The sequence below is a fragment of the Equus przewalskii genome, chromosome X (assembly GCF_037783145.1).
Source record: "Equus przewalskii isolate Varuska chromosome X, EquPr2, whole genome shotgun sequence".
Taxonomy (NCBI): Eukaryota; Metazoa; Chordata; class Mammalia; order Perissodactyla; family Equidae; genus Equus; species Equus przewalskii.
Genome location: NC_091863.1, coordinates 104660574 through 104685069, shown reverse-complemented (window position 1 = coordinate 104685069; position 24496 = coordinate 104660574). Strand labels below are relative to the sequence as shown.

The 24496-nt window shown below is 37.0% G+C and overlaps 1 protein-coding gene across 1 annotated transcript in view; it reads left to right on the top strand.

Moving 5' to 3' along the window:
• ZNF280C (zinc finger protein 280C) overlaps positions 1-24496 on the top strand; it is an 81516-nt gene that overhangs the window by 13966 nt on the left and 43054 nt on the right. The window contains exons 5-10 of the mRNA XM_070605189.1: positions 1336-1401; positions 1499-1632; positions 9456-9570; positions 12774-12944; positions 13090-13199; positions 17162-17382. Of these exons, the coding sequence (XP_070461290.1) occupies positions 1336-1401; positions 1499-1632; positions 9456-9570; positions 12774-12944; positions 13090-13199; positions 17162-17382 (817 nt within the window). The remainder of the gene's footprint in view (positions 1-1335; positions 1402-1498; positions 1633-9455; positions 9571-12773; positions 12945-13089; positions 13200-17161; positions 17383-24496) is intronic.

Genomic DNA, 24496 nt, shown 5'->3' with positions numbered 1-24496 from the left:
ACTTCTATTTAGTTTTATCAGAGGTAGAAGAATATAATTTAATTTAACTCTCAATATCATTTCCTGTGGCAAATTGAGAGGTGCTAAGTGGAATGCCACTTCAATTATAAAATGAACCAGACATTTGGCATGTTTGCTGCTGATAGTGGAACAGAATACTATATTCTCTTAATTATTGTTTCCTAGTCACTGTGATTATTTTTATACTGAAATATATTTCAAAATTATTATTCAAATCATCTTATTGAAAGCATGACAGTTCAAGTGGGATTTATATCAATTGTGGGTGACTGTTAACAGTACTCAACTAGAACAATGTATATTAGTTTTAAGTGATTCTGTCAAAATGAAAATTGACCCCAGTGAAATTTCTTTTCTAAATTAACTCAGAATTTAAATGGTTTTACTGATGTTTTATGTGTGAGCCATAAAATATTTTTAGCATATGGAACATGGGCTAAATATTTATATAGCACCACCAGGAGAGGGCGCAAAAACTTGTGTTTAATAAACTACAGTCATCAAAAAGTACCATAGGAATAGCTCTTTAATGGCTTGAGTAAATACTTATCTTGAATTTCTGAATGAAAAGAATATCAAGTGGTTTGAAGGAGCAGGTTTTTCTCCTGGAAGACTTCTGTAGTGCTAAGCCGTAGAGCACTGCATTTCCATTATCATAGAACAATCCTAATTTTGTGTGACCCTTTAAAGACTTATTTTATGAGATCTGGTTCTTTTGTACTAGGAGGGGGAAAAAGGAAATTTGTTGAGGTTTTATGGGATTTTTTTAATGCTTTATATCTTTTCCAGATTAGCAGTTTTAGGCAAATCACTACTCTTCCAAATTTTCATTTGATTCCTCAATAACCCAGAAATTATGGGTTCACATGGGCACAAGAATGAGCAGTCAAACTGGTCCAAAGGGTCATGTCAGGCTCAAATTGACTTTTCCTCTAGTAGTAGCTTTGAGATACTCTGGTACTGTGAGTTCAACTTAGTCTGCAGTCTCTGATAGTGTCCCTTTCAGAACTCAAGAGAATTGGTAGAGATAATGCAATCAGCTTGCCCATAAGGACACTTCCAGAATTTTAAGGGTATGAATGTGGCATGGAGATTGGAGAAGGGCTTGATTTCAAGTCACAGGAACCCAAGTCTATATACAATCCTGTCACCGTTAAGAGAAAGAAATATACTTCAATTATTGGTTGCATATGGAAGAGAAAGAAATATACTTCAATTATTGGTTGCATATGGATATATTTTTGGAAAGTTTCGTCTATCTTAATATGTATTTCATTCAAATAACAAATTTTAAAATAAATATAAATTTTATAGATATTTTGAACAGAGGTAACTCCAGCTCATCTTCAAAGGGAGTAAAGAATGAGACACTCAATCAAGGTACAGTATTGTACTATTTTAATTGCAAAGTGAAATATTTTGACAAAATTGGTTGTATAGAAAAATATTCAATATATTATATAATTTTGAAATACAGGTGTTACTGATGCATTCAAGCCTACAAGTCAACACTACAAAGACCCAACCTCAAATCCAGTGTCTGCCTCGCCTAGATTTCGTCCTGAATCTAAATCTTCACAGACATCTGTTATTCGGACAGCGTCTAAACCTGTAAGTGTTCCTGAAACTACACAATTAGCTCAGGGACACATTGGCTATTATAGTACCCAGTTAGAATTGGAGACTAGCCTAGTCACCATTCCAGTAGAAGCATAATCACTATCAGAAAGTGTCACCATCTTTATGACAGCTCAACCAATATCCAAAGTAATAACTGGAAATTAATAAATCAGGTCATATGCTTAAATTCAATAGGTATAGTATTGAAAACTATGCTATCTAAAGGTGGGTAAAAAACTATAATCAGTAATGAATATTATGTAAGGCAAAATTCTTAAGATAGTAACCTGAACAAGGTATTCTTAGTTGGGAAGTTTGTTCCGAGGTCATTGTTGCTGTTTATTCTGAAAACATAGCTTCATAGTTGAGTTTTTCAAACGTTTAACAGAAATAATAGATAATAGTGATATTTAACATTTGTTCGACTGATAATCTGGGTAAAGTCTTTGTTCTAAATGCTATATATAAATTAATCTCATTTAATTCCTGTGACTCCCCTATGAAGGAGGCACGGTCATCCCCATTTTATAGTTTAGGAAACTGAGGCTCAGAGAGGCTAAATAATTCACTCTAGGCCACACAGCTGGTAAACGATGGATCTGGGATTTCAATCTAGGTTAGCCCACAGTTTTTAAAATATGCACATACACACATCCACCCACACATTTAAGTATATACTTTTTGAAATAGAAGCATAACCTTAGAGCAATAGTATAGTCCACAGACCATTGGGGTTCCTGAGACTCTTTCAGGGGTCAGTGAGGTGAAAACTATTGTCATGATAACACTAAGACGCTTGCCCTTTTTACGCTGTCCATATTTGCACTGCTGATGCAAAAGCAGTGGAGGGGACATCTGCTGGTGCCTTAATCTGAACCAAGGCGGTGGCACTGAACTGTACAAGTAATTTTTGTATTGGTGACCACCAAGCACTCACAGTAGAAAAATTTCACTTTCACTTAAGAATATCCTTGAAGAAGTAATAACTGTCACTAATTTTATTAACCTCAACCCTTGAATGCATTTCTTTTTAAATATTCTGTGTGATGAAATGGGTGGTATGCATAAAGCATTTCTTTATCTCCAGTATGAAGGTTTACTTGAGGAGAAGCACTTGTGTGACTGAATTGCAAGCTGAACTAGCTGCTTTTTAAAAAAAATGGAATGCCATTTTTACTTGAAAGGATGACTGACAAAGCACCATGTATTGATCATTTATTGCTGTATAACAATAGGATTCTCTCTTTGTCTTTAATTTGGGACATTTTACTTATAATGTGTCTTGTTGTAGGCCTGTTGGTGTTCATCTGTTTGGTGCTCTCTGTGCTTCCTGTACCTAGACGTCTGTTTCCTTCCTTAGGTTAGGAAAGGTTTCAGCTATTATTTCTTCAAATAAATTCTCTGCCCCTTTGTCTCTCTCTTCTCCTTCTGAGACCCCTATAATATGGATGTTAGTGCACTTCATATTGTCCCAGAATTCCCTTAGACTGTTCTCATTCTGTCTAATTCTTTTTTCTTTCATCTGTTCAGCTTGGGTGATTTCCTCTAGTCTTTCTTCCAGCTCGCTGATCTGTTCCTCTGTATCGTCTACTCTGCTATTGAGTCCCTCTAGTGAATTTTTCATTTCCGGTATTGTATTCTTCATTTCTGATTCCTTCTTTTTTATATTTTCCCGTTCTTTGCTGATGAGCCCACTGTGTTCATCCAGTCTTCTCCCAATATCAGTGAGCATCCTTGTGAGTTTTTGTTTGAACTCTTTGTCAGGTAGATTGCTTATTTCTGTTTCATTTAGTTCTTTTTCTGGGGTTTTGTCCTATTCCTTGCTTGGAATGTATTCCTTTGCCTCTTTCTCTGTGCTTATATCTATGTATTAGGTGAGTCAGCTATGTCTCTTGATCTTGGAGAAGTGGCCCTATGTAAGAGATACCTTTTGAGGCCCAACAGTGTGCTTCCCTCTTGTCACCAGTCCAAATGATCCAGGAGTGACCCCTGTGTAGGCTACTTGTGTCCTTTTGCTGTGGCAGGGTTGCTTTTACTGCAGGTACCCAGAGAGTCTAGTCTTTACTCCCCTGGCAGGCTGTTTGTAAATTGGGTTTGGGGAGCCCCAGCACCATTGACTACAAGGTCTAATAACACATTCTTGTAGCAGTTTTCCTGATAATTGGGTGGGTACCCAGTGTAGCTGGTTGCTAGCCTCAGGGGCTTACAGTTGCTGTAGTCTTCAGGCCTGCAAGGCTGTTGTCAGCTCTCTTAGGATTGTAGCTGAGTGGGGCTGGCCCCAGGCCTGGGGGGACCCAATTGTTTCAGGCTTTGGAAGGTGGGGCCAATCCTCTTTGTGGCTGTTTGTGAAGCATAGGTCTTCTGCCACTGATAAGCCCCACCCCCAAAGGTCCACATACATCATCAACACAGTCCTTGTCCATGCAGACTCCTCAACACCCTGGAGAGTACCCCGACACTGCACTGCAGAGGCCCCCACCTCTCCACCAGTGCCCCCAACAGTTCCCCTGGTCCTCACACAGGCCCTGCCCCACAGAGGCAGACACACTTGTCTGCCTGTAGAGGAACAAGGCACCCAGTCTAGGCAGGCTGACAAGTAGCCTGAGGGCTTGCTATTGGGTGGGGCCGGTCTCTAGGGCAGGCTGCCTGCCCTGGCTGAAGTGTATTAAATCTGTGCTCTAGTGGGTGTGGCAGACCCCTGGGCTATCAGGCCAGGGGAAGCATTTCAATGGTGTCTGCCAGGTCTGTGTCAGCACACCTGTACTAGGTCACAACAATGGCTGCCACCAATGTCTCAGTCTCTGGGGAGGTCTCACCTCTCATCGAGATGCATCCAGAGCCTACCAGGTGAGTCTCTCTTCACCAAAGGACTGTGAAGCTTTCTTTTTGGAGATTTTAGGTTGCTCTCTGAGACAGTGAATTTGTGTGTGGGCCCTTTAAGACTCGGGTCTTATCGGCTTCATTGGATAGCTTTTCTGGGAGTATTCCCCGCTTCAGTTAATAGCCAGCGAAGCCAGGTAATAAGACACTCGTCTCAGTTATGCTGAATCTGAAGGGTGCTTATAGCAGTAATGGGCCCCCGCTAAGGTCCCCACTCCTCCAAGAAGGGCTGCATACCTTAGGTTGGCTCCTGCCCTGCCAGCTGTGGAGCTCTGGGGCTCATGAAGGTGGCTTTTTTTCCTCTCCAGAAGGAATTTCTGCCTCTTCCGCCTCAGTCAGGACAGTCCCTTGTTGTGGGGGTTCTTTTTATCCAGTTTTCAGTTTTCTCTCCAGGGTAATTTTTCCAAGAATAGTTGTAACCTGGTTGTGTTTGTGGGAGGAGGGGAGTTCAGAGTCTACCTATGCTGCCGTCTTGACGAGATCTCACTGTATAACAACAGTACCACAAACTTAGTTTAAAGCAATGTACACTTATTATCTCATGATTTCTATGAGTCAAGAGTCAAGGCATGGCTTAACTGGGTACTCTGCTTTGAGGTGTCACAAGGCTGTAGTAAGGTGTCAGCCAGAACTGAAGTGTCATTTAATACTGCTTCCAAGCTCACGTGGTTGTTGGCAGCATCCAGTTCTTTGTGAGTTGTCAGACTTGGGGTGTCGGTTTCTTTCTGCTGTCAGTCAGAGACCACCCTCCTTTCCTTGCTCTGTAGGCCTTCCTAACATGGCTGCTTCCTCAAAGCCAACAAGGGAAAGAGAGTCCTCAGCAAGATGGGCTATGTAACATAATCATGTACTTTTCATCACTTTTGCCATAGTCTGTTGGTCAAAAGCAATCATAGATTCTGTCCACACTCCAGGGGAGATTACACAAGGGTGTAAGTATCATGAGGGAATTGTGGGGGCCACATTTAGAGTGTGTCTGACACACGGTTTTACAGTCCTCAAAAATGTACAAAGTGTGCCTATCGTGGAAAAACTACTGATAGTATTCTTGCCAATGATAAAATTTGAACTTTCAAGCAAAGATTTGAAGTTTGGATAACTTACATCTGCATTCTGAAACAATTGCCCCTTGTACCCTGGACTAGTCTAAGAAACTGGAATGAAAATGAGAGACTTGAGTGTTGATTCTGTTTTTGTTCATAACTAGAGCATAGTCATAACCTCTCTGGGCTCCACTTTCTTCATTTCTAAAATGAAAATGTTTACCCAGACCACTGGTTCTCAAACTTGGATCCCGTAAGCATCCACAGGCCGCTTTAATGTTTTTAAAAACTTAATAAGTGAGGGGCTGGCCCCGTGGCCAAGTGGTTAAGTTCATGTGCTCTGCTGTAGGAGGCCCAGTGTTTCGTTGGTTTGAATCCTGGGCGCGGACATGGCACTGCTCATCAAACCACGCTGAGGCAGCATCTCACATGCCACAACTAGAAGGACCCACAACGAAGAATATACAACTATGTACTGGGGGACTTTGGGGAGAAAAAGGAAAAAATAAAATCTTAAAAAAAAAACTGAATAGGTCTATCTGAAGATGGCATGTGTCAATTGAAATAAAGAGTCTAGGTAAAGGTTAAATGAAGGAGTTTATTCCATAATCAAAGTGAGGAACTCGAGTCCTGGGAAATAGTCCAACAGAGTGTTCTGAGGAACTGCTCCAAGGTCCACAGATCTGAGTGTAAATTATATACTTTTAAACAAAGCAGTGTACGTGCAGGAAAGGGCTTATTCATCTAATAGCCACATACTTCAAAGATAACATAAACAAGAATTTTTTGGTTATATGTTAAACAAGGCTTGGAATGTTGGTGTTATCTATGTGTGGAGGGAGGCAAGGCCAGGGTTGGTGAATTTTCCCTTAATCTCCAAGAAGCACAGCTGGGGAAATGTACAGCAGGTACCTTTTATCTTTTCCTGTTGTGGATCTGTCCAGCTGGCACCTTCAGTCATGAGATGTGGGGTTGCAAGGTCATTCTAACCCAAGCTTAGGATAGCCCAAGTGGCTGCTTCATAGCACAGTATGGATTTTAAGCCTATGTAGCTCACTTGTTAGATTCACCTATTACACCAGGGAGAGGAGTCCCAAAAGTTTGTTCACACAGGCCACCAGAAATTTAAAAATTATTTGAGTTTTAGCTAGAATCGGATTAACTCAGTGGTTTTCTCATGCTATCATAAGCTGTTTGATATTTAAGAAAAACAAAAAAGGAAACGTTATTTAAATGCAAATAGATGAAAAATCGTCCCTAACTGGGTCCGAGGAGAACAAATAACAAAGAGTCAGGGGTGGACGGTGGTGATATCTTTCGTATTAGAAAAGTTAGAAACTAGAGCTCATTGAAACTCAGAATTTTTTGTTTCTGTGGGTATGCTTGTTTAATCAAAGCTCCTCAATCAAATTCCCAATCCTAGGGAGCTTTTTTTCTTTGTATTTGCTGAGGCAGAGTAGCCCTGAGCCAACATCTGTGCCAATCTTTCTCTATTTTGTGTGTGGGTTGCAGCTGCAGCATGGCTGATGAGTGGAGTAGGTCTGCACGTGGAATCCCAACCCACAAACCCGGGCTGCCAAAGCAGAGCACACTGAACTTAACCACTACGCCACAGGGCTGGCCCCTAGGGAGATTCTTCTTTTTATTTGTTTGTTTTCTGTGTGAGGAAGATTGGTCCTGAGCTAACATCTGTTGCCAATCTACCTCTTTTTGCTTGAAGAAGATTGTTGCTGAGCTAACATCTGTGCCAATCTTCCTCTACTTTGTATATAGGATGCTACCACAGCATGGCTTGATGAGCAGTATGTAGGTCCAATCCAGGATCCAAACTGTCAAACCCTGGACTGCCGAAGAGGAGTACGAAAACTTCACCAGGCTGGCCCCACCTAGGGAGCTTTTTAAAAGTAGAGATTTTTGTCAGTTGGTCTGGGGCTAGGCGTGGGCATGATAGATTTTTTTAAAAACTCTCCAGGTGATCTCATGTGCAGCCAGGGTCTAGAATGACAGATATATATTCTCGAATGAATTGAGAATGCTGTGTAAGGGAATTTTCTCTGAAATTTTTGAACTTTTTTATTCTTTTTACTTCAACATCTCAGGCAGGCAGCCAGGGAAATAATTATTATTACCCCTTTTAAAGTCAGTGTGATACAGCTTAAGGGCACAAGCTGTACAATCAGGCCAACCTGGGTTCTGATTCGAGCTTCATCATCGATAACAAGCTGGGTTGTACTGGGAAACTTACTTCACCATACTTAACCTTAGTTTACTTATTTAGGAAATGAGATAATATCAGGCCTTTAGTACTGTTGTGACAACTGCTTGATGGACTACATGTACTGTGAAAGAGGCAAGTACATTTTAAATAGACAACAATTGGTGGCTATTGTTTCAGTTGGAAAGATGAATAACTTGAATCTCAGAAATGACTTGCCCAAGTTGCATAGTTAAATAAATGGACATCTGAAGCCAAGTCTATTGCCTGTTGTACTTTACCATTGTATTTGGTATCTTGCTGAACTATTTTATGAGATATAAAAAGTTCCCAGTTGAAGAATTATTTTATCAAGTTATTTGTTGAATAATGTGTCTGCTCCCTGAAATGGTGGTACTTAATTAAGCAGAGTTATCACCTCAAAAAGGTTTACAGCATTAACTTCATTTGGAGGAACTTCTGTTAAAGATCGATTTTGGAAATTGCTAGTGAATATCTTCCATTTTTAAGTGCAGATACAAGGCTCAAATGCAGAAATCTACTTCGTATGCTTCAAATTCTAGGAATGAGATGGTTTGGGTCACTTCAATATTTGTCTCCATAACTTCTCAACAAACCCATGTCAACAGAAAACTTAGTAGAGAAATAAAATTCTTAAAACCTGATTGTCTCTCAGCTTGTAAGCAAAAACACGCAAGTAAGATCCTTATACTCCTATTGTAAAGGTCATACGTATTGGGCAGATAGAAAAGAAACAGAGGAGAATACATACTATATTTTGGTTTTATTTTCTGCAGATGGTTAGTGTGGTATGTAGCGTGTATCAATCACGACTATATTTTATGCACAGATATCAGTTCCTCTTTTTTCGCTAAACTTTATATTGGGAACATTTTTCTTTATCTTGGATAGTTCTCAAAAAACGATGTTGCACAATAATCTATTTAATTTATTTAACCATTCCTCCATTGTTGGACATATAGGTTTTTAATTTTTGCTATTAGAAATAATTCTCCATTAAATGTTTTGATTTCCTTAGCATAAATTCTTAGAAGTGGAATATTTGGAATAATTGGATCAAAGGGTATGAACACTTTAAAGCCATTGATAGATACTGCCAAAATTTTCTTGCAGGAATGTTGTGCCAAAATATAGCCTCTACTTTGCCAATAATATTATCTTATTTTTTTTCTGAGGAAGACTAGCCCTGAGCTAACATCTGTTGTCAATCTTCCTCTTTTTTTTGCTTGAGGAATATTAGTCCTTAGCTAACGTCTGTGCCATCTTCCTCTGCTTTATATGTGGGTCTCCGCTTCAGCACGGCTGATGAGTGCTGTAGGTCCATGCCCGGATCCGAACCCACAAACCTGAACCACTGAAGTGGAGTGTGCCAGACAAACACTAGGCTATGGGGCCAGCCTCTAGCGTTATTTTTTAACTTTATTTTTTTATTTCAAACTAATTTTAGATTTCCAGAAAAATTACAAAAATAATCCAGAGAGATCCCATATACCCATTACCCAGTAGATGCTAATTTTGACAGAGAGTAATAATTACCTTGGTGTTTTATAACTTATTAGTAATTGATTCATTAAGGTTATCTTTATAGTATTGGCATACAGTTAAATTTACCTTTATAAAAGTTTATGAAACAAAATAATTATAACTTTTTACAGGATTTTACAAAGAATTCATCACAAGTTGAATCGGATGATTCTCCAGATTTACTGTTTGACTTGACCCAGGATACAATACCACTATCTCAAGAGGGATCAACAATTTATATAGAAGGTTTGGTTTAGCACTTTGTATAAATGTAGTAACAAGAGACTTGATGAATATACATATATGGAATGAATTTCTGTTTTGAAGTCCATACCTTCATGTTAAGTTTTCATATATTATAAGATAGAAACTAATAGTTCTTGAATGCTTTTCTTGGATGATTTTATGTAAAACTGTATTTAATAATAGAATATTTTATTTCCTTCTATTAAATTGGCTAATATGTATTCTTTGAGTTCATTCTCACTTGGAACCAGACATAAGCTGAAAAATCTTAATCTAATTTCTGAGAGTCCGAGAAGTCCCCTGATGCCCTAATACTATGGTTTTAAAAAAGTATTAATTATTAGGAGGGCCATTAGTATGAGAAAAAGTGTATAGTTATCAATGATTTCTTAACAGGCTAGTGTCTTTCTATCCAAATAATGATGTAGATGTGATAGTTAAATATGATTATAGAGTAGTATTATAAAGTGGCAGTACTAAAGAAATAGTGATTTGCACATAGTAAGTACTCAGTAGATATCCATTGAAGGAGAAATGAAAATCTCCAAGTGGAGAAGAATTACAGTTCTTTGATTGTATACCATAACATTCATTCATTCATTAGCCTGAATTAAATTAGTATGCCATGAAGTAATTTTATCTAGTTGAAAAATTCCCTATAATCAAAGCAATTACTGTTTCTGTATTAGCAAATTTGATATATTTCACTAAATGGTGAGAGGTACAAAATTTTTTTTGCATGTTTAAATTGTTTACTAACAAATAAGTATGTGTTTACCAAACCAAAATAGAAAGACGTTTATAGTAATATATGTGCCAAAAATATTTTTCCATTTTTGCTGATACTTGATTGGATATTCACCTACCTAGGTGTCACTTATCTAGTTAGTAAGATAACCAAGAACCAAAATAAACAAAGAGATACAAGAGTTGTCTGAGACCTGATTTTATAAGCACATGGTATTTATTCATAGAAAGAGTCTGAATTCTTGAAGCTTCTATGGGGTAGAGAGAGTGGCTCCCAGTCTCTCTCTTTAAGTTGTTTATACTGCAGGGAGTGGAGCTTTGCCCTGATGGAAGAGATAAATAGGGTTATAGTTGACTAGGAAGATAGAGGGTTGAGCCTCTGTTCTGAAGACTTTTGTGGCCTTCACCACATCACCTAACATCTTGACACCTCAATTTTCTCATATTATTAAAGTAGCTGCTTTTACTTTTCTCATTTAATGTCTTCATTCTCTAGACCTCCATCAGCCATTTGGAGAGATCATTTTAATTCTTGCTCTACTCATCTCAGGGCTTTTTTGAGGCTCAAATGGGATAAGTGAGAAGTGAAAAATGCATTAAAGCTTTAAAGGACTTAACGATAAACATTCGTTAGAATGATAATTATGAATAGTATGTGCCATGTGTTCGGAAGCGTTGTTAATGGACACCTGTCTAGGATGATCATAAAAGCCTCTTGGAGAAGGTTGGGTTTGAACTTGATTTTGAAGAAGGAGAATAGGATTTCTGTTGGCCTCCGTTGAGGATAGTGAATAGCACAAGCCAAAAGCAACAGAGATAAATAAGTTAAAGAGAATTTAGAACTAGTGAGCTCACAGCAATTTTAATTGAGTAATTAATGAGTTCAGAGATTTACTTGTGCTTTAAAAAAATTAGATATAAAACACTCTATTTTCACTATACAATCTGCTAGATCATCAGTCTCCTAGTCCAAAACACCAGCACTCATTGCTTGTTCAAGTAACCTAAGCATCTGAGAAGAATGTTAGCGCAATTGCACAGAAATCAGTTCCAAGTGCCTGCGGTATAGCTCTCCGTAATCATGTGCTTGAAGATGGAAAAAGTCATTTCCATGTTATCTCGAAGAATGAGACACAGATTTGACAGAGGAGCCCACTGACGTAAAACTCTTATTTCCTGGCATATGTCTGTTCTACCGCTTCTCCTATTGCTGTACAGTTGGGAGCATTAAAATATCATGTGCAGTGTTACAATCTTTATCACAAAGTACAATTGTGTGTTATTTTTAAAAGGGCTTTTGCTGGGTCTGGTTATAGCCCGAATAGCCCCAGTTCTCTTGCAAATGCCCTAGATTACATAATCCTTTAGCTTTTAAGGTGATGGTTTTCAAACTCAAAACTATTTTTATCAATGAAATTTCTATTCAAACAAAATTTTATGTAAAAGTCTGAAAAAAAAGGTAAAAGGAGAGTTTGTCTATCTGATATGCCCACTCTGTTTCCTAAGACAGAATCATTAGGCTCAGGGGAACATAATTTGAAAGCCATTATACTAACTCCAAGCCGTTTCATATGAATGAGTGAGGTAGTATCATTCAAGAATAGTTATTTCTGGGGCTGGCCCCATGGCCGAGTGGTTAAGTTCACGCGCTCCGCTGCAGGCGGCCCAGTGTTTCGTTGGTTCGAATCCTGGGCGTGGACATGGCACTGCTCATCAAACCACGCTGAGGCAGCATCTCACATGCCACAACTAGAAGGACCCACAACGAAGAATATACAACTATGTACCCGGGGGCTTTGGGGAGGAAAAGGAAAAACATAAAATCACACACACACAAAAAAAGAATAGTTATTTCTACTTTGTACATAGGGAATAGATACATAATTTAAACCACCTATCAGGTTAAGTGGAGAAAGAGCCAACTTGAGATTTCCAATAGACATCTGAAGTTTTTTTAAAGTATTTTAAAGGATTTGTCTATATTTTTAGAATAGAAATTGTTTTTGTTTATAAGCTCAAATGTATTTAAGCATCTAAAGATAAGTTCATCTTTTGGAACTGAACTTAAAGTGTTCTCTGTACTTCAATTTTTTTTTCTCTTTTTCTTGTTTGGAATTTTTTTGGTCTGACTTCTTTCGTGATGCCTATTTATGTATTTCTTCAATTGAAAGCATCTGTAGGATTTTCTTGCATAAGAAGTTTATTTCATGAATTGTTCGAATATTCGTAGTCCATAATAGCTGTTGTGCAATTTCTTTCTACCTATTGATCATAAAAATTTGGATCATTATTTGTTGTCCTTTGTATAATATTGTAATTTCATTATATTATCGGTAATTTAGCTCCAAAGTATTTTTCCCTAATTTTAAATGTAAGGCCATTTTAGTAGTATTTGTAAGTAACGTTCTAAACTGAAGCATTTACAAATATCTTTCCCACCATTTCGATCGTTGCAGCTTTGGATGAAACTCTGCCTATATTAAAACGTCCTTCTACTGCTAAAGTAAACAGTGTTAATCCAAAAAAGCGCAAGACCAGTGAAGGTATTCCTGAAAAAAATCCTTGCACTTCATTGTCTTTAGCGAACTCTCCTTCAGTGACACCCTCCCACGTTATGATATCAAAAGGTAAATATGAAGCTGGCGTATTAAAAAATTGTATTATTTATACATAAATTTTAGAAATTGTGGTGAATTTTAAAACCATTATTACTGCTTGTTGAAGGTTTAAGAAAGAAGAATTTGAGTCATAAAAGTCCTTAATTTATTTTAGGTACAAATACCTCATCAACTCACCATAAAACTGGAACACCGTTTCTAAGATCTTGTCCGAAGTGCAATGTTCAGTTCAATCTTTTGGATCCTTTGAAATATCACATGAAGGTAAAACTTTTTCAAAATTAGATTTTTTTAAATATTCACAAATCTCTGTAACATTAAGGATTGCTATCTAATAAATGCTAGTTTGTCCACATATTTAGATAAGGAATCTTCTCATTGGTGTTTTCATATAACTTAACGAAAATTGAAATTCATAATGATTATCTTTACACAAGATTTTAAAATCCTTCTCAATCAAAATTTAAAAATTAAGTTTATATATACTATAGTCCATGCATACTGTATTTTCATTTTTAATGAAAATAATGTTTTAATCAGAATATTTTGTTGACTCGGTCATGCCATTCTTCAAAATTCTTATAAAGAAAGCACTTTATTAGGTGCTTAGTCTTTAATGTAACTTAAAAATTGTTTTTTTACCTTATTTTTTGTCCATGGTGACATATTCATGTCACATTACTCAATGAAAATCTTAGTCTTGCATTTTAATTTTAAACACTCGGATGGAAAGTAATGGTGGAGCGTTTACTATGAAATGACGGCTTTAACTCAATCCATAATATAGTTTGTGTAGTTATAGATTAATTCTAGCTTTATATTGGCGTAGGAAGCTCTTGAAATTAGGTTTTAGGTAATTTTCAAAGTACTAATGAAGTATGCGGTTTAGGTATCACTCCACTGAAAATATTTTAGTAGCTCTCACAGTGTTCTGTGTGTCCGTGGAAAGGTAGTCTGTATTGTTCTTGCATGCCCCGTATACACAGCAGGAAGGAGGAAAGGAGGCAAGAAAAAAGGCAATGTAGATATATGCAAGGTAGAAGGCCTGAGAAGAGTGCAAGGCAAAGAAGCCACTTAGGAAAAGTTATTGCTCGCTATTTCAAAGATTGGCAAATTTTTCATTGAAATTCAACCTTTTACAAAAAAATATAGAAAGGAAAGGAGCATTATGAAATTCCAAATACCATCTCTTTATTGTTTGGCAAAAGTATATTTGATCTATCACTGTTTCCACGTCCCTGGGTGTGACTCCTGTTAGCTGTTTTGGTTTCAGTTAAGAAGTAACTTCTACAAGCGCTTTCACTTTTCCTATTTATGTAATATTCTGTAGAGATAGTTGATGTTTTTACATTTTACATTGTAGATAGGGAAAAGATAAGGCTGCGTTTTTTAGTTATCTTTAGTGTATTTAATGGGGGGGGGTAATATAGTCACGTGATTCAAAGAGTGTAAGAAGGCATGCAGTGAAAAATCTCACCCCGTCCCTCGATTAGCCTGGTTCCCAATACGACTCACAAAGGAATTTTTTTTTATTGCAACTTTTTTGGTGAGATTGGCCCTGAGCTAACATCTGTTGCCAATCTTCCTTTTTCTTTTTCTCCCCAAAGCCCCAGCACACAGTTGTATAGCCTAGTTCTAAGTCATTCCAGTTCCTCATTTTCCATCTATTTTATACAGAAATCATAGCATATTATATATACTTCTGCACCTGGAGAAAATGGCTTTCTCTAAAATGTAGGTTTATTTGTTGTGGCATTCTTTTTGATTAAAACTATGAGAGACGTTTTGCTTCTTGGCCTTTTTGCTAAGTGTAAAACTTAAGAGAGACATTTACATTTTATCTTGTACATCTTTATTTATCAGTTAATTTTTATAATATTACAGTAAGGATGTCCATTTTGAAAAAAATGTGTTTTCGACTATTTGTGACTGATCTTTTGCTTTTATTATAGATAAGTAGATTATAATACCCCAGAGATAATGTTTTCTTCCAAAAGAAGAATATTTAGAGTGTAAGCCAAATATCCTACTGATCTAAGACACAGTACTAAACTTGAAAATATTATTTCATTTAATCCTTAGAAAATTCTTTAGGATAGATCTTTTTCTTTGTTTTAATAGCCAGTTGATTGGCATAGCTGAGATTCAAATCTCACTCTTTTTTTTTTTTTGAGAAAGATTAACCCTGAGCTAACTACTGTCAATCCATCTCTTTTTGCTGAGGAAGACTGGCCCTAAGCTAACATCTATGCCCATCTTCCTCTGTTTTATATGTGGAATGCCTACCACAGCATGGCTTGCCAAGCGGTGCCACGTCCGCACCCAGGATCCAAACCAGCGAACCCTGGGCTGCTGAGAAGCGGAATGTGCGAACTTAACCGCTGCGCCACCGGGCCGGCCCCTTAAATCTCAATGTCTTTGATGGCAAAGCCCAGATTTTCACGCTTTCCTCCCCATTTTGAAAATTGTAGGGGCTATTTTCTTGAATGTTACATGGAAACTTGAAAAGAAGGGGTGTTATTTGTTTTTAGGGTATGAAATTTGTTAGTTATCAGTCAGATCTAATGTACTAATATGTCATTTGGGTTCCTATATCTTTACTTATATTTGTCTGCTTTCTCTGTCATGGTTCGAGAAAAGTCTTAGAGTCTCACATTACCACTGCTTTCTTTGATATCTTCCAATTCTGTTTTATGGTTGTTACTATTTAGGATATAGATGGATCTCTCTCTTCGAACTTCATTCTGAATGTGCCCTTTAGCATTTGAATACAGTGTTTCCTTTTTGCCCTGGATTCAATTTTGTTTGATATCAGACTCACAATCCTTGATTTCTTATTATTTCCATTGGCCTGTATATTCTTTATCTTTTTATTTTCAACCCTTCCAAATAACTTTGTTTTTGTTACGTGTCTTGCTAACACAAGAGTTGTGTTTTCTTTTGTGATCCTACGTGGAATTTCTTTTTTTAGTACTTAAGTTAAACTCTTTTGCATTCATTGATAGGATAGATTTAATTGGTCTTGATTCTGTCACAATTTTGTGTTATGCTTTCTTTATTTTTTAAGTCTTTCACCTTGTAGTTACATTGTGTGTATGTAGTTTGGGTTTTTAGGAAAGTTTATATTTTTGCTCTCTAGATATTCTTAAAGAATTCTTCTAGAGAAATTCTACAACTGAAAAGTGTGTACAATAAATGAATTCATTTTATCTCATTGAAAATAAAAAGCTCATGTATGAAATTAGGCTCAGTTTATATGAGGTCTTGACTTTATTCATGAGGTAAATTTCCCCTTCAGGTATTTCATCATTCTAGACAGAATGTATTGAGGTTTTCAGGTTGTAACTAATGCTTCTTTCTTTGTGTCCCATGCATTTTCTAGCACCTTGAGTCGGGAGAATGGCAGGTTACTTGTGCTCAAAGTCCAGTTCCAGCCAGGCTTTACTGAAATGCTACTGTCTTATTTGATAGTTAAGCAATACTAACTATCTTATTTGATAGTTAATGGCAAATAAAACTGTCTTTCCTTTTAAGCTGTATCGGCACACAGATATGAAACGTATGATTTTTGGCAAAGGAACAAATTATTGTTAAATATTTACATCTGAAAAGTTGAATTGTGAGGAAAAAGGTTTAGATATACAGGCAGCTCTCCATATCGGCATGTTCTGCATCTGTGTATTCAGCCAGCCACAGATCCAAAGGCCTACAATGGTTGCATCTGTAACTGAATGTGTACGGACCTGTTTTTCTTATCATTAGTCCCTAAATAATACAGTATAACAACTATTTACATAGCATTTACATCGCACTAGGTATTATAAGTAATCTAGAGATGATTTAAAGTATGGGGAGGATGTGCGTAGGTTATATGCCAGTACTCTGCCATCTTATGTAAGGAGCTTGAGCATCCGCGGATGTGATATTGTGGGGGGGCCTGGAAACAATTCCTCCTGGATACCAAGGGATGACTGTATAGCCATCCGTGATCTTAAAGTTTTCCATTTGTTTTTGAAGTCATTTCCTTATGAAGATAATAGGTATTTGTTTGAATCTTTTAGACTACATGAAGGAAGAAGCCAACATTTTGGCGACCATCTTTCCAGATATATTGCCAAACGTAGTTCTGTGTGAGCTGACCCTAGTTTATAAACACAGAAACATTTTTTGAAATGTAATTTTTTAAAAAGATATAAGTAAGGCTTATGTATTTTTTTCTCTTTCAGCGTTGTTGTCCAGACATGGTAAATAAATTTTTGGAAATGGTTAAAGTAGAACTTTCAAGTACTGAAAATAAAAATAAGACTGGTGCAGAGAAAGGAAAATTGATCATGTTAGTTAGTGACTTTTACTACGGAAGACATGAAGGAGCTGTTGACGATGAACAGAAGACTTACACAACCTTTAAATGCTTCAGTTGCTTGAAAGTTCTTAAAAATAATATTAGGTATGTAAATACTTATTTCTATTTCTGTTTGAATACTGGAATGCTGCAGATGTAAACCTTGTATGTTTCCTTTTCAGTGCTATCCTAGATAAGCAATTTTACCACTTTCTACTAAGAACAGAGACAGATGATCAAGCTGAAAAGCTTTTGTCCTTGCTTGTATCTTAGGAGTTTGACACTTGGATCCACGTAGTTGTGTTTCTTTCAAATAGCTTAAGAAATGACAAAGTTTGTTTTAACCTAGGGGAAAATTACTTCTTTTCTCTATATTTATCATAGAACTAGGAGTTTTCATGTGACATTGTTATTTTTTAGCTGTTTTTGAATCTTACTTTTCCTATCACAAGAAGAACCACTTTATCCAGTTTGACCTTTTCCATACCATCTACATTTAATGCTCTAAATTTTTAATTCACATTTATAATTTTTAGCACATTTACCTTGCAGAAAAAGTGATCTTTTTTGGTGATCTTTAAAGTTTCATGAAACATGCCTGTTTGATTTTATAACTTAACACATTTTAAAAGTAGAGATTTAATTCTCAATGGAATTCTGAAGATTTACACATGTATGCTTTAATTTTTAGGAACTTATACTTTGCAGTCTTTGAGTTATGTGGTATATTACATATATATCATCTTAAGTGAGATAGTAACAAGACATATTGACTAGTATTTTTCATTGGTTTTATAGCTTGGCATTGTTTTTCCAATATTTTATTATAAAGATTTTCAGATATTCAGCAAAGTTGAAAAATTTCTACAGTGAACATCTGTATATTAACTACCTCAGTTCTACTGTTAATATTTTACTGTACTTGTGTTACCACATAACTATTTATCCATAGACCCAGCTGATTTTTTTGATACTTTTCAGAGTAAATTGCAGACATCAGTGTACTTAGGTGAGATATATGTATGTATAGGTATATATGTACCTATATCGTGACACACACACACACACATATACAAACTTTTAAAAATATTTACCCTTGATAACCATCACTTGTGACTAGCATTCTTAAGCATCATATAGGTCATTTCTAAGCCCAGCATTTATTTTCTGGAGAATTCTTGGGTCCAAAATGAAATACATTACAAAAACGTTGAAATATACTGTAATATAAACCTAAAACAATTATGAATGCTCTGTTTATGGTTAGTGCTTTATGGTTTTCAAAGATCTTCCACATGTATTATTCATGTGAGTTTTCATACTTCTTTACCTCCTTTTATCACCCCTCACAGCCATCAGTTGCCAATGATCCCAGTAGCTTAACAGAAGAGAAATTGTGCCTTAAGAGGTGTAACACTGAAACAATGTTATGATAGAACTCTGTGACTTCCTTCCATGTTTTTACAGTAAAATACATCAGACAATGTTAGTAAGCCTGGAAAAATGCATAGAAAAGTGGTTCACTTGTTAAGTTTCCCGTTATACTTAAATATGCATATGATAGTAGAAGTTCTTTCAGCAATAACTCTGTGGGTGTTTCTTCAAGATTAGCCCACTTGGTGTTAAACATGAAATTTTTTCTTTTTATTTCAAAAGACTGGTTACAGATTTCTAGATTATCAGACTATCTAGAAATTTTGTGGCATTTTTTGACTTATTATTTAGTAAATGAAACCTGAGCATTAAACACTGAATAACCAAAGATGTTTTATGTGTTAAACATCACATCCTCATGTGCATGAGGAGCGAGTGGAGTGTGTGGGGCATTGATGGGGTGTGTGGATGCCTCTGCAGTGGGATGACTGGGTCTGCTCCAGGGGAACAGGACATGTGCACAAGCCAGGACTGTGTTGATGGTGTGTGTGGACCTGTGGGCCATGGGGCTTGTCAGTGGCAGAAGACCTGTGCCTCTCAAACAGCCACATAGGGGATCAGCCCCACCTTCCAAAGCCTGAAACAATTAGGTGCTCCTGTACTGGGGCCAGCCTAACTCTGCTGCAATCCTGAGAGAGCTGACAACAGCCTTGCAGGCTGGAGGCATACAGCAATTGTAAGCCCCTGAGCCTAGCAACCGGCTACACTGAGGGCCTACTCACTTAACAGAAAAACTGCAACAGGAATGTGCTATTAGATGTTGCAACCATCTGTCCTGGGGCTCCCTAACCCAATAAAGTGACTGAAGGGACCCCAGCAGCCACACGCAGCCGAGCATTACAGCCAGCCAGCCAGGGGGACAACCTAGCCTCCCAGGGCACCTGCGTAAGAGCAGCCCTGCCACAACAGAAGGACACACATAGCCCACACAGGGGTCACTCCTGAAACATTTGGAACTGGTGACGAAAGGGAAGCACACTGCTGGGCCTCATAAGATATCTCTTACATAAGGCCACCTCTCCAAGATCAGGAGATGTAGCTGACCCACCTAATACATAAATATAAGCACAAAGAGACAAAACAAGCAAAGGAACAGGACAAAACCCCAGAAAAGAACTAAATGAAACAGAAATAAACACTCTGTCTAACAAAGAGTTCAAACAAAAGGTCATAAGGATGCTCCCTGATCTTGGGAGAAGAATGGATGAACTCAGTGAGAATGTCAACAAAGAATTGGAAAATATAAAAAAGAGCCAATCAGAAAAGAAGAATACAATACTGGAAATGAAAAATTCACTAGAGGGGCTCAATAGCAGAGTAGATGATACAGATCAGCAAGCTGGACAAAAGACTAGAGGAAATCACCCAAGCTGAAAAGATAAACAAAAAAAGACTTAAAAAGAATGAAAACATTCTAAGGGAACTGTGGGACAACATCAAGCACACTAACATTTGTATTATAGGTATCCCAGAAGGAGAAGAGAGAGACAAAGGGGCAGAGAATCTATTTGAGAAAATAATAGCTGAAAATTTTCCTATCCTAAAGAAGGAAACAGACATCCAAGTACTGGAAGCACAGAGAGCACCAAACAAGATAAACCCAAAGACGCCCACACCAAGACACATAATGATTAAAATGTGGAAAATTAAAGATAAAGAGGGAGTCTTAAGAACCACAAGAGAAAGGAAATGTGACATACAAAGGAAACTCCTTAAGACTATTAGCTGACTTCCCAGCAGAAACCTTACAGGATAGAAGGGAGTGGCATGATGTATTTAAAGTCCTGAAAGGAAAAACCCTACAAACAAGAATACTCTACCCAGCAAGGTTATCATTCAGAATGGAAGGAGAGATCAAGAGTTTCCCAGACAAGCAAAAACTAAATGAGTTTATGAATAATAAAATCAGTTTTACAAGAAATGTTAAAGGGACTTATTTTAGTGGGAAAGAGAAGACCACAAAGAGGAATAAGAAAATTATCCCCAAAAGGGCAATAAAATCACTGGTAAAGGCAAAAATACAGTAAAGGTAGCACATCAACCACATATGAAGATAATATGAAGGTCAAAAGTACTAGAATTACCTATTTCAATGATAAGAGAGTAATGGATATAAACAAAATAAGAGGTTTGATATGATATCAAAAACTTAAAATGTGGGAGGAGGTGAGTAACTTTAACAGTCTACTTACACCAATGGATAGATCATCCAAACAGAAGATCAATAAGGAAACATTGGCCTTAAACAACATATTAGACCAGATAGACTTAGTAGATGTATATAGAACATTACATCCAAAAACCACAGAATACACATTCGTTTCAAATGCAAATGGAACATTCTCCAGGATTGGTCACATTAGACCACAAAACAAGTCTCAGTAAATTTAAGAAGATTGAAATAATACCAACCATCTTTTCTGACCAAAAAGGTATGAAACTAGAAATCAACTTCAGGAAGAAAATCGGAAAAGCTACGAATATGTGGAGATTAAACAAAACACTATGGAACAATGATTGAGTCAATGAAGAAATCAAAGGAGAAATCAAAAAATACCTAGAGACAGGGACCAGCCCGGTGGTGTAGCAGTTAAGTTCACTCACTCCACTTCAGTGGCTGGGGTTTGCCAGTTCATATGCCGAGTGCAGACCTATACACTGATTATCAAGCCATGCTGTGGCAGGTGGCCCATATATAAAATAAAGGAAGATGGGCACAGATGTTAGCTCAGGGCCTGTCTTCCTCATCAAAAAGAGGAGGATTGATGGTCAGTGTTAGCTCAGGGCTAATAGTCCTCCAAAAAAATACCTGGAGACAAATGAAAATGATAATACAACTGGCAAAATCTATGGGATACAGCAAAAGTGCTTCTAAGAGCAAAGTTTATAGCAATACAGGCCTACCTCAACAAACAAGAAAAATCCCAAATAAACATTCTAACAGTATGCCTAAAGGAACTGGGAAAAGAAGAACAAATGAAGCCAAAAATCAGTAAAAGGAAGGAAATAACAAAAATCAGAGCAGAAATAAATGAAATAGAGACTAAAAAAAGAATAGGAAAAAACCAATGAACCGAAGAGCTGGTTCTTTGAAAAGATAAACAAAATTGACAAACTTTTAGTTAGACTCACCAAGAAAAAGAGAAAGAAGGCTCAAGTAAGTAAAATCAGAAATGAAACAGGAGAAATTACAATGGACACCTCAGAAATACAAAAGATTATAAGAGAATACAATGAAAAGCTATATGCCAACAAATTGGATAATCTAGAAGAAATGGATAAATTCTTAGAATCATATAACCCTCCAAAACTGAATGAAGAAGAAATAGAGAAGTTGAATAGACCAATCACCAGTAAGGAGATCGAAACAGCAATCAAAAACTTCCCAAAAAATAAAAGTCCAGGACCAGAGGCTTCCCTGGTGAATTCTACCAAACATTCAAAGAAGACTTAATACCTATTCTCCTCAAACTCTTCCAAAAAATTAAAGAGGAGGGGAGGCTTCCTAACTCATTCTGCAAAGCCAACATTACCCTGATACCAAAAGCAGACAAGCACAACACAAAAAAAGAAAATTACAGGCCAGTATCACTGATGAACATCAATGCAAAAATCCTCAACAAAATCCTAGCAAGTCAAATACAACAACACATTAAAAAGATCATACACCATGATCAAGTGGGATTTATTCCAGGGATGCAGGGATGGTTCATGTGCAAATCAATCAACGTGTTACACCACATTAACAAAATGAATAAAAATCACTTGATCATCTCGATAGATGCAGAGAAAGCATTTGACAAGATACTGCATCCATTTATGATAAAAACTCTAAGTAAAATGGGTATAGAAGGAAAATACCTCAACATAATAAAGGCCGTATATGACAAACCCACAGCAAATATCATTCTCAGTGGAGAAAAACTGAAAGCTATCCCTCTAAGAACAGGAACCAGACAAGGACGCCCACTTCCACTCTTATTTAAAATAGTTTTGGAAGTCCTAGCCAGAGCAATCGGGCAAGAAAAAGAGATAAAAGTGATCCAAATTGGAAAGGAAGAAGTAAAATTGTCACTATTTGCAAATAACATGATTTATATATAGAAAATCCTAAAGAATCCACCAAAAAACTTTTAGAAATAATAAGTGAATACAGTCAAGTTTCAGGATACAAAATCAACATACAAAAATCAGTTGTGTTTCTATACACTAACAACGAAGTAGCAGAAAGAAGAATTAGTAATACAATCCCATTTGCAATTGCAACAAAAAGAGTAAAGTACCTAGGAATAAACTTAACCCAAGAAGTGAAAGATCTGTACTTTGAAAACTATAAAACATTGAAAGAAATTGAAGAAGACGCAAAGAAATGGAGAGATATTCCGTGCTCTTGGATTGGAAGAATTAACATCGTTAAAATGTCAATACTTCCTAAAGCAGTCTATAGATTCAATGCAATCCCTATCAAAGTTCCAACAACATTTTTCACAGAAATAGAACAAAGAATCCTAAAATTTATATGAAACAACAAGATCTGACCTTCAATAGCCAAAGGACTCCTGAGAAAACAGAACAAAGCTGGAGGTATCACACTCCCTGATTTCAAAATATGCTACAAAGCCATAGTAACCAAAACAGCATGGTACTGGCACAAAAACAGACACATAGATCAATGGAACAGAATCGAGAGCCCAGAAATGAACCCATACATCTATGGTTTTTTCAGCTAATTTTCAACATGGGAGACAAGAACATTCAACGGAGAATGGAAAGTTTCTTCAATAAATGATGTTGGGAAAACTGGACAGCCACATGCAGAAGAATGAAAGCAGACCGTTATCTTACACCCTACACAAAAATTAACTCAAAATAGATTAAAGACCTGGAAGCATTAAACTTCTAGAAGAAAACATAGGCAGTATGGTCTTCGACATCAGTCTTAGCAACATATTTTCAAGTACCATATCTGGCTAGGCAAGGGAAACAATAGAAAAAAATAAACAAATGGGACTACATCAAACGGAAAAGCTTCTGCACAGCAAAGGAAACCATCAACAGAACAAAAAGCCAACCTAACAATTGGGAGAAGATGTTTGCAAACCATATGTCTGACAAGGGGTTAACATCCAAAATATACAAAAAACTCATACATCTCAACAACAAAAAACTGACAACCCAATTAAAAAATGGTCAAAAGATCTGAACAGACATTTGTCCAAAGAAGATATACAGATAGCCAACAGACACATGAAACGATGTTCAACATCATTAACTATCAAGGAAATGCAAATCAAAACTACAATGAGATATCACCTGACTTCCATCAGAATGGCTATAATTAACAAGACAGGAAACAAGTGTTGGAGAGGATGTAGGGAGAAGGGAACCCTCTTACACTGCAGGTGGGAGTGCAAACTGGTCTGGCCACTATGGAAAACGGTATGGAGATCCTCAAAAAATTAAGAATAGATCTACCATATCATCTAGCTATTCCACTGCTGGGGATTTATCCAAAGAACATGAAAACACGAATGCATAAAGATACATGCACCCCTATGTTCATCGCAGCGTTATTCACAATAGCCAAGACTTGCAAGCAACCTAGGTGCCCATCAGGGGACAAATAGATAAAGAAGATGTGGTGTTTATACACAATGGAATACTACTCAGCCATAAGAAACCATGAAATCGGGCCGTCCCCGTGGCGCAGTGGTTAAGTTTGCACGTTCTGCTTCGGCAGCCCGGGGTTCGCCAGTTCAGATCCCGGGTGCGGACATGGCACCGC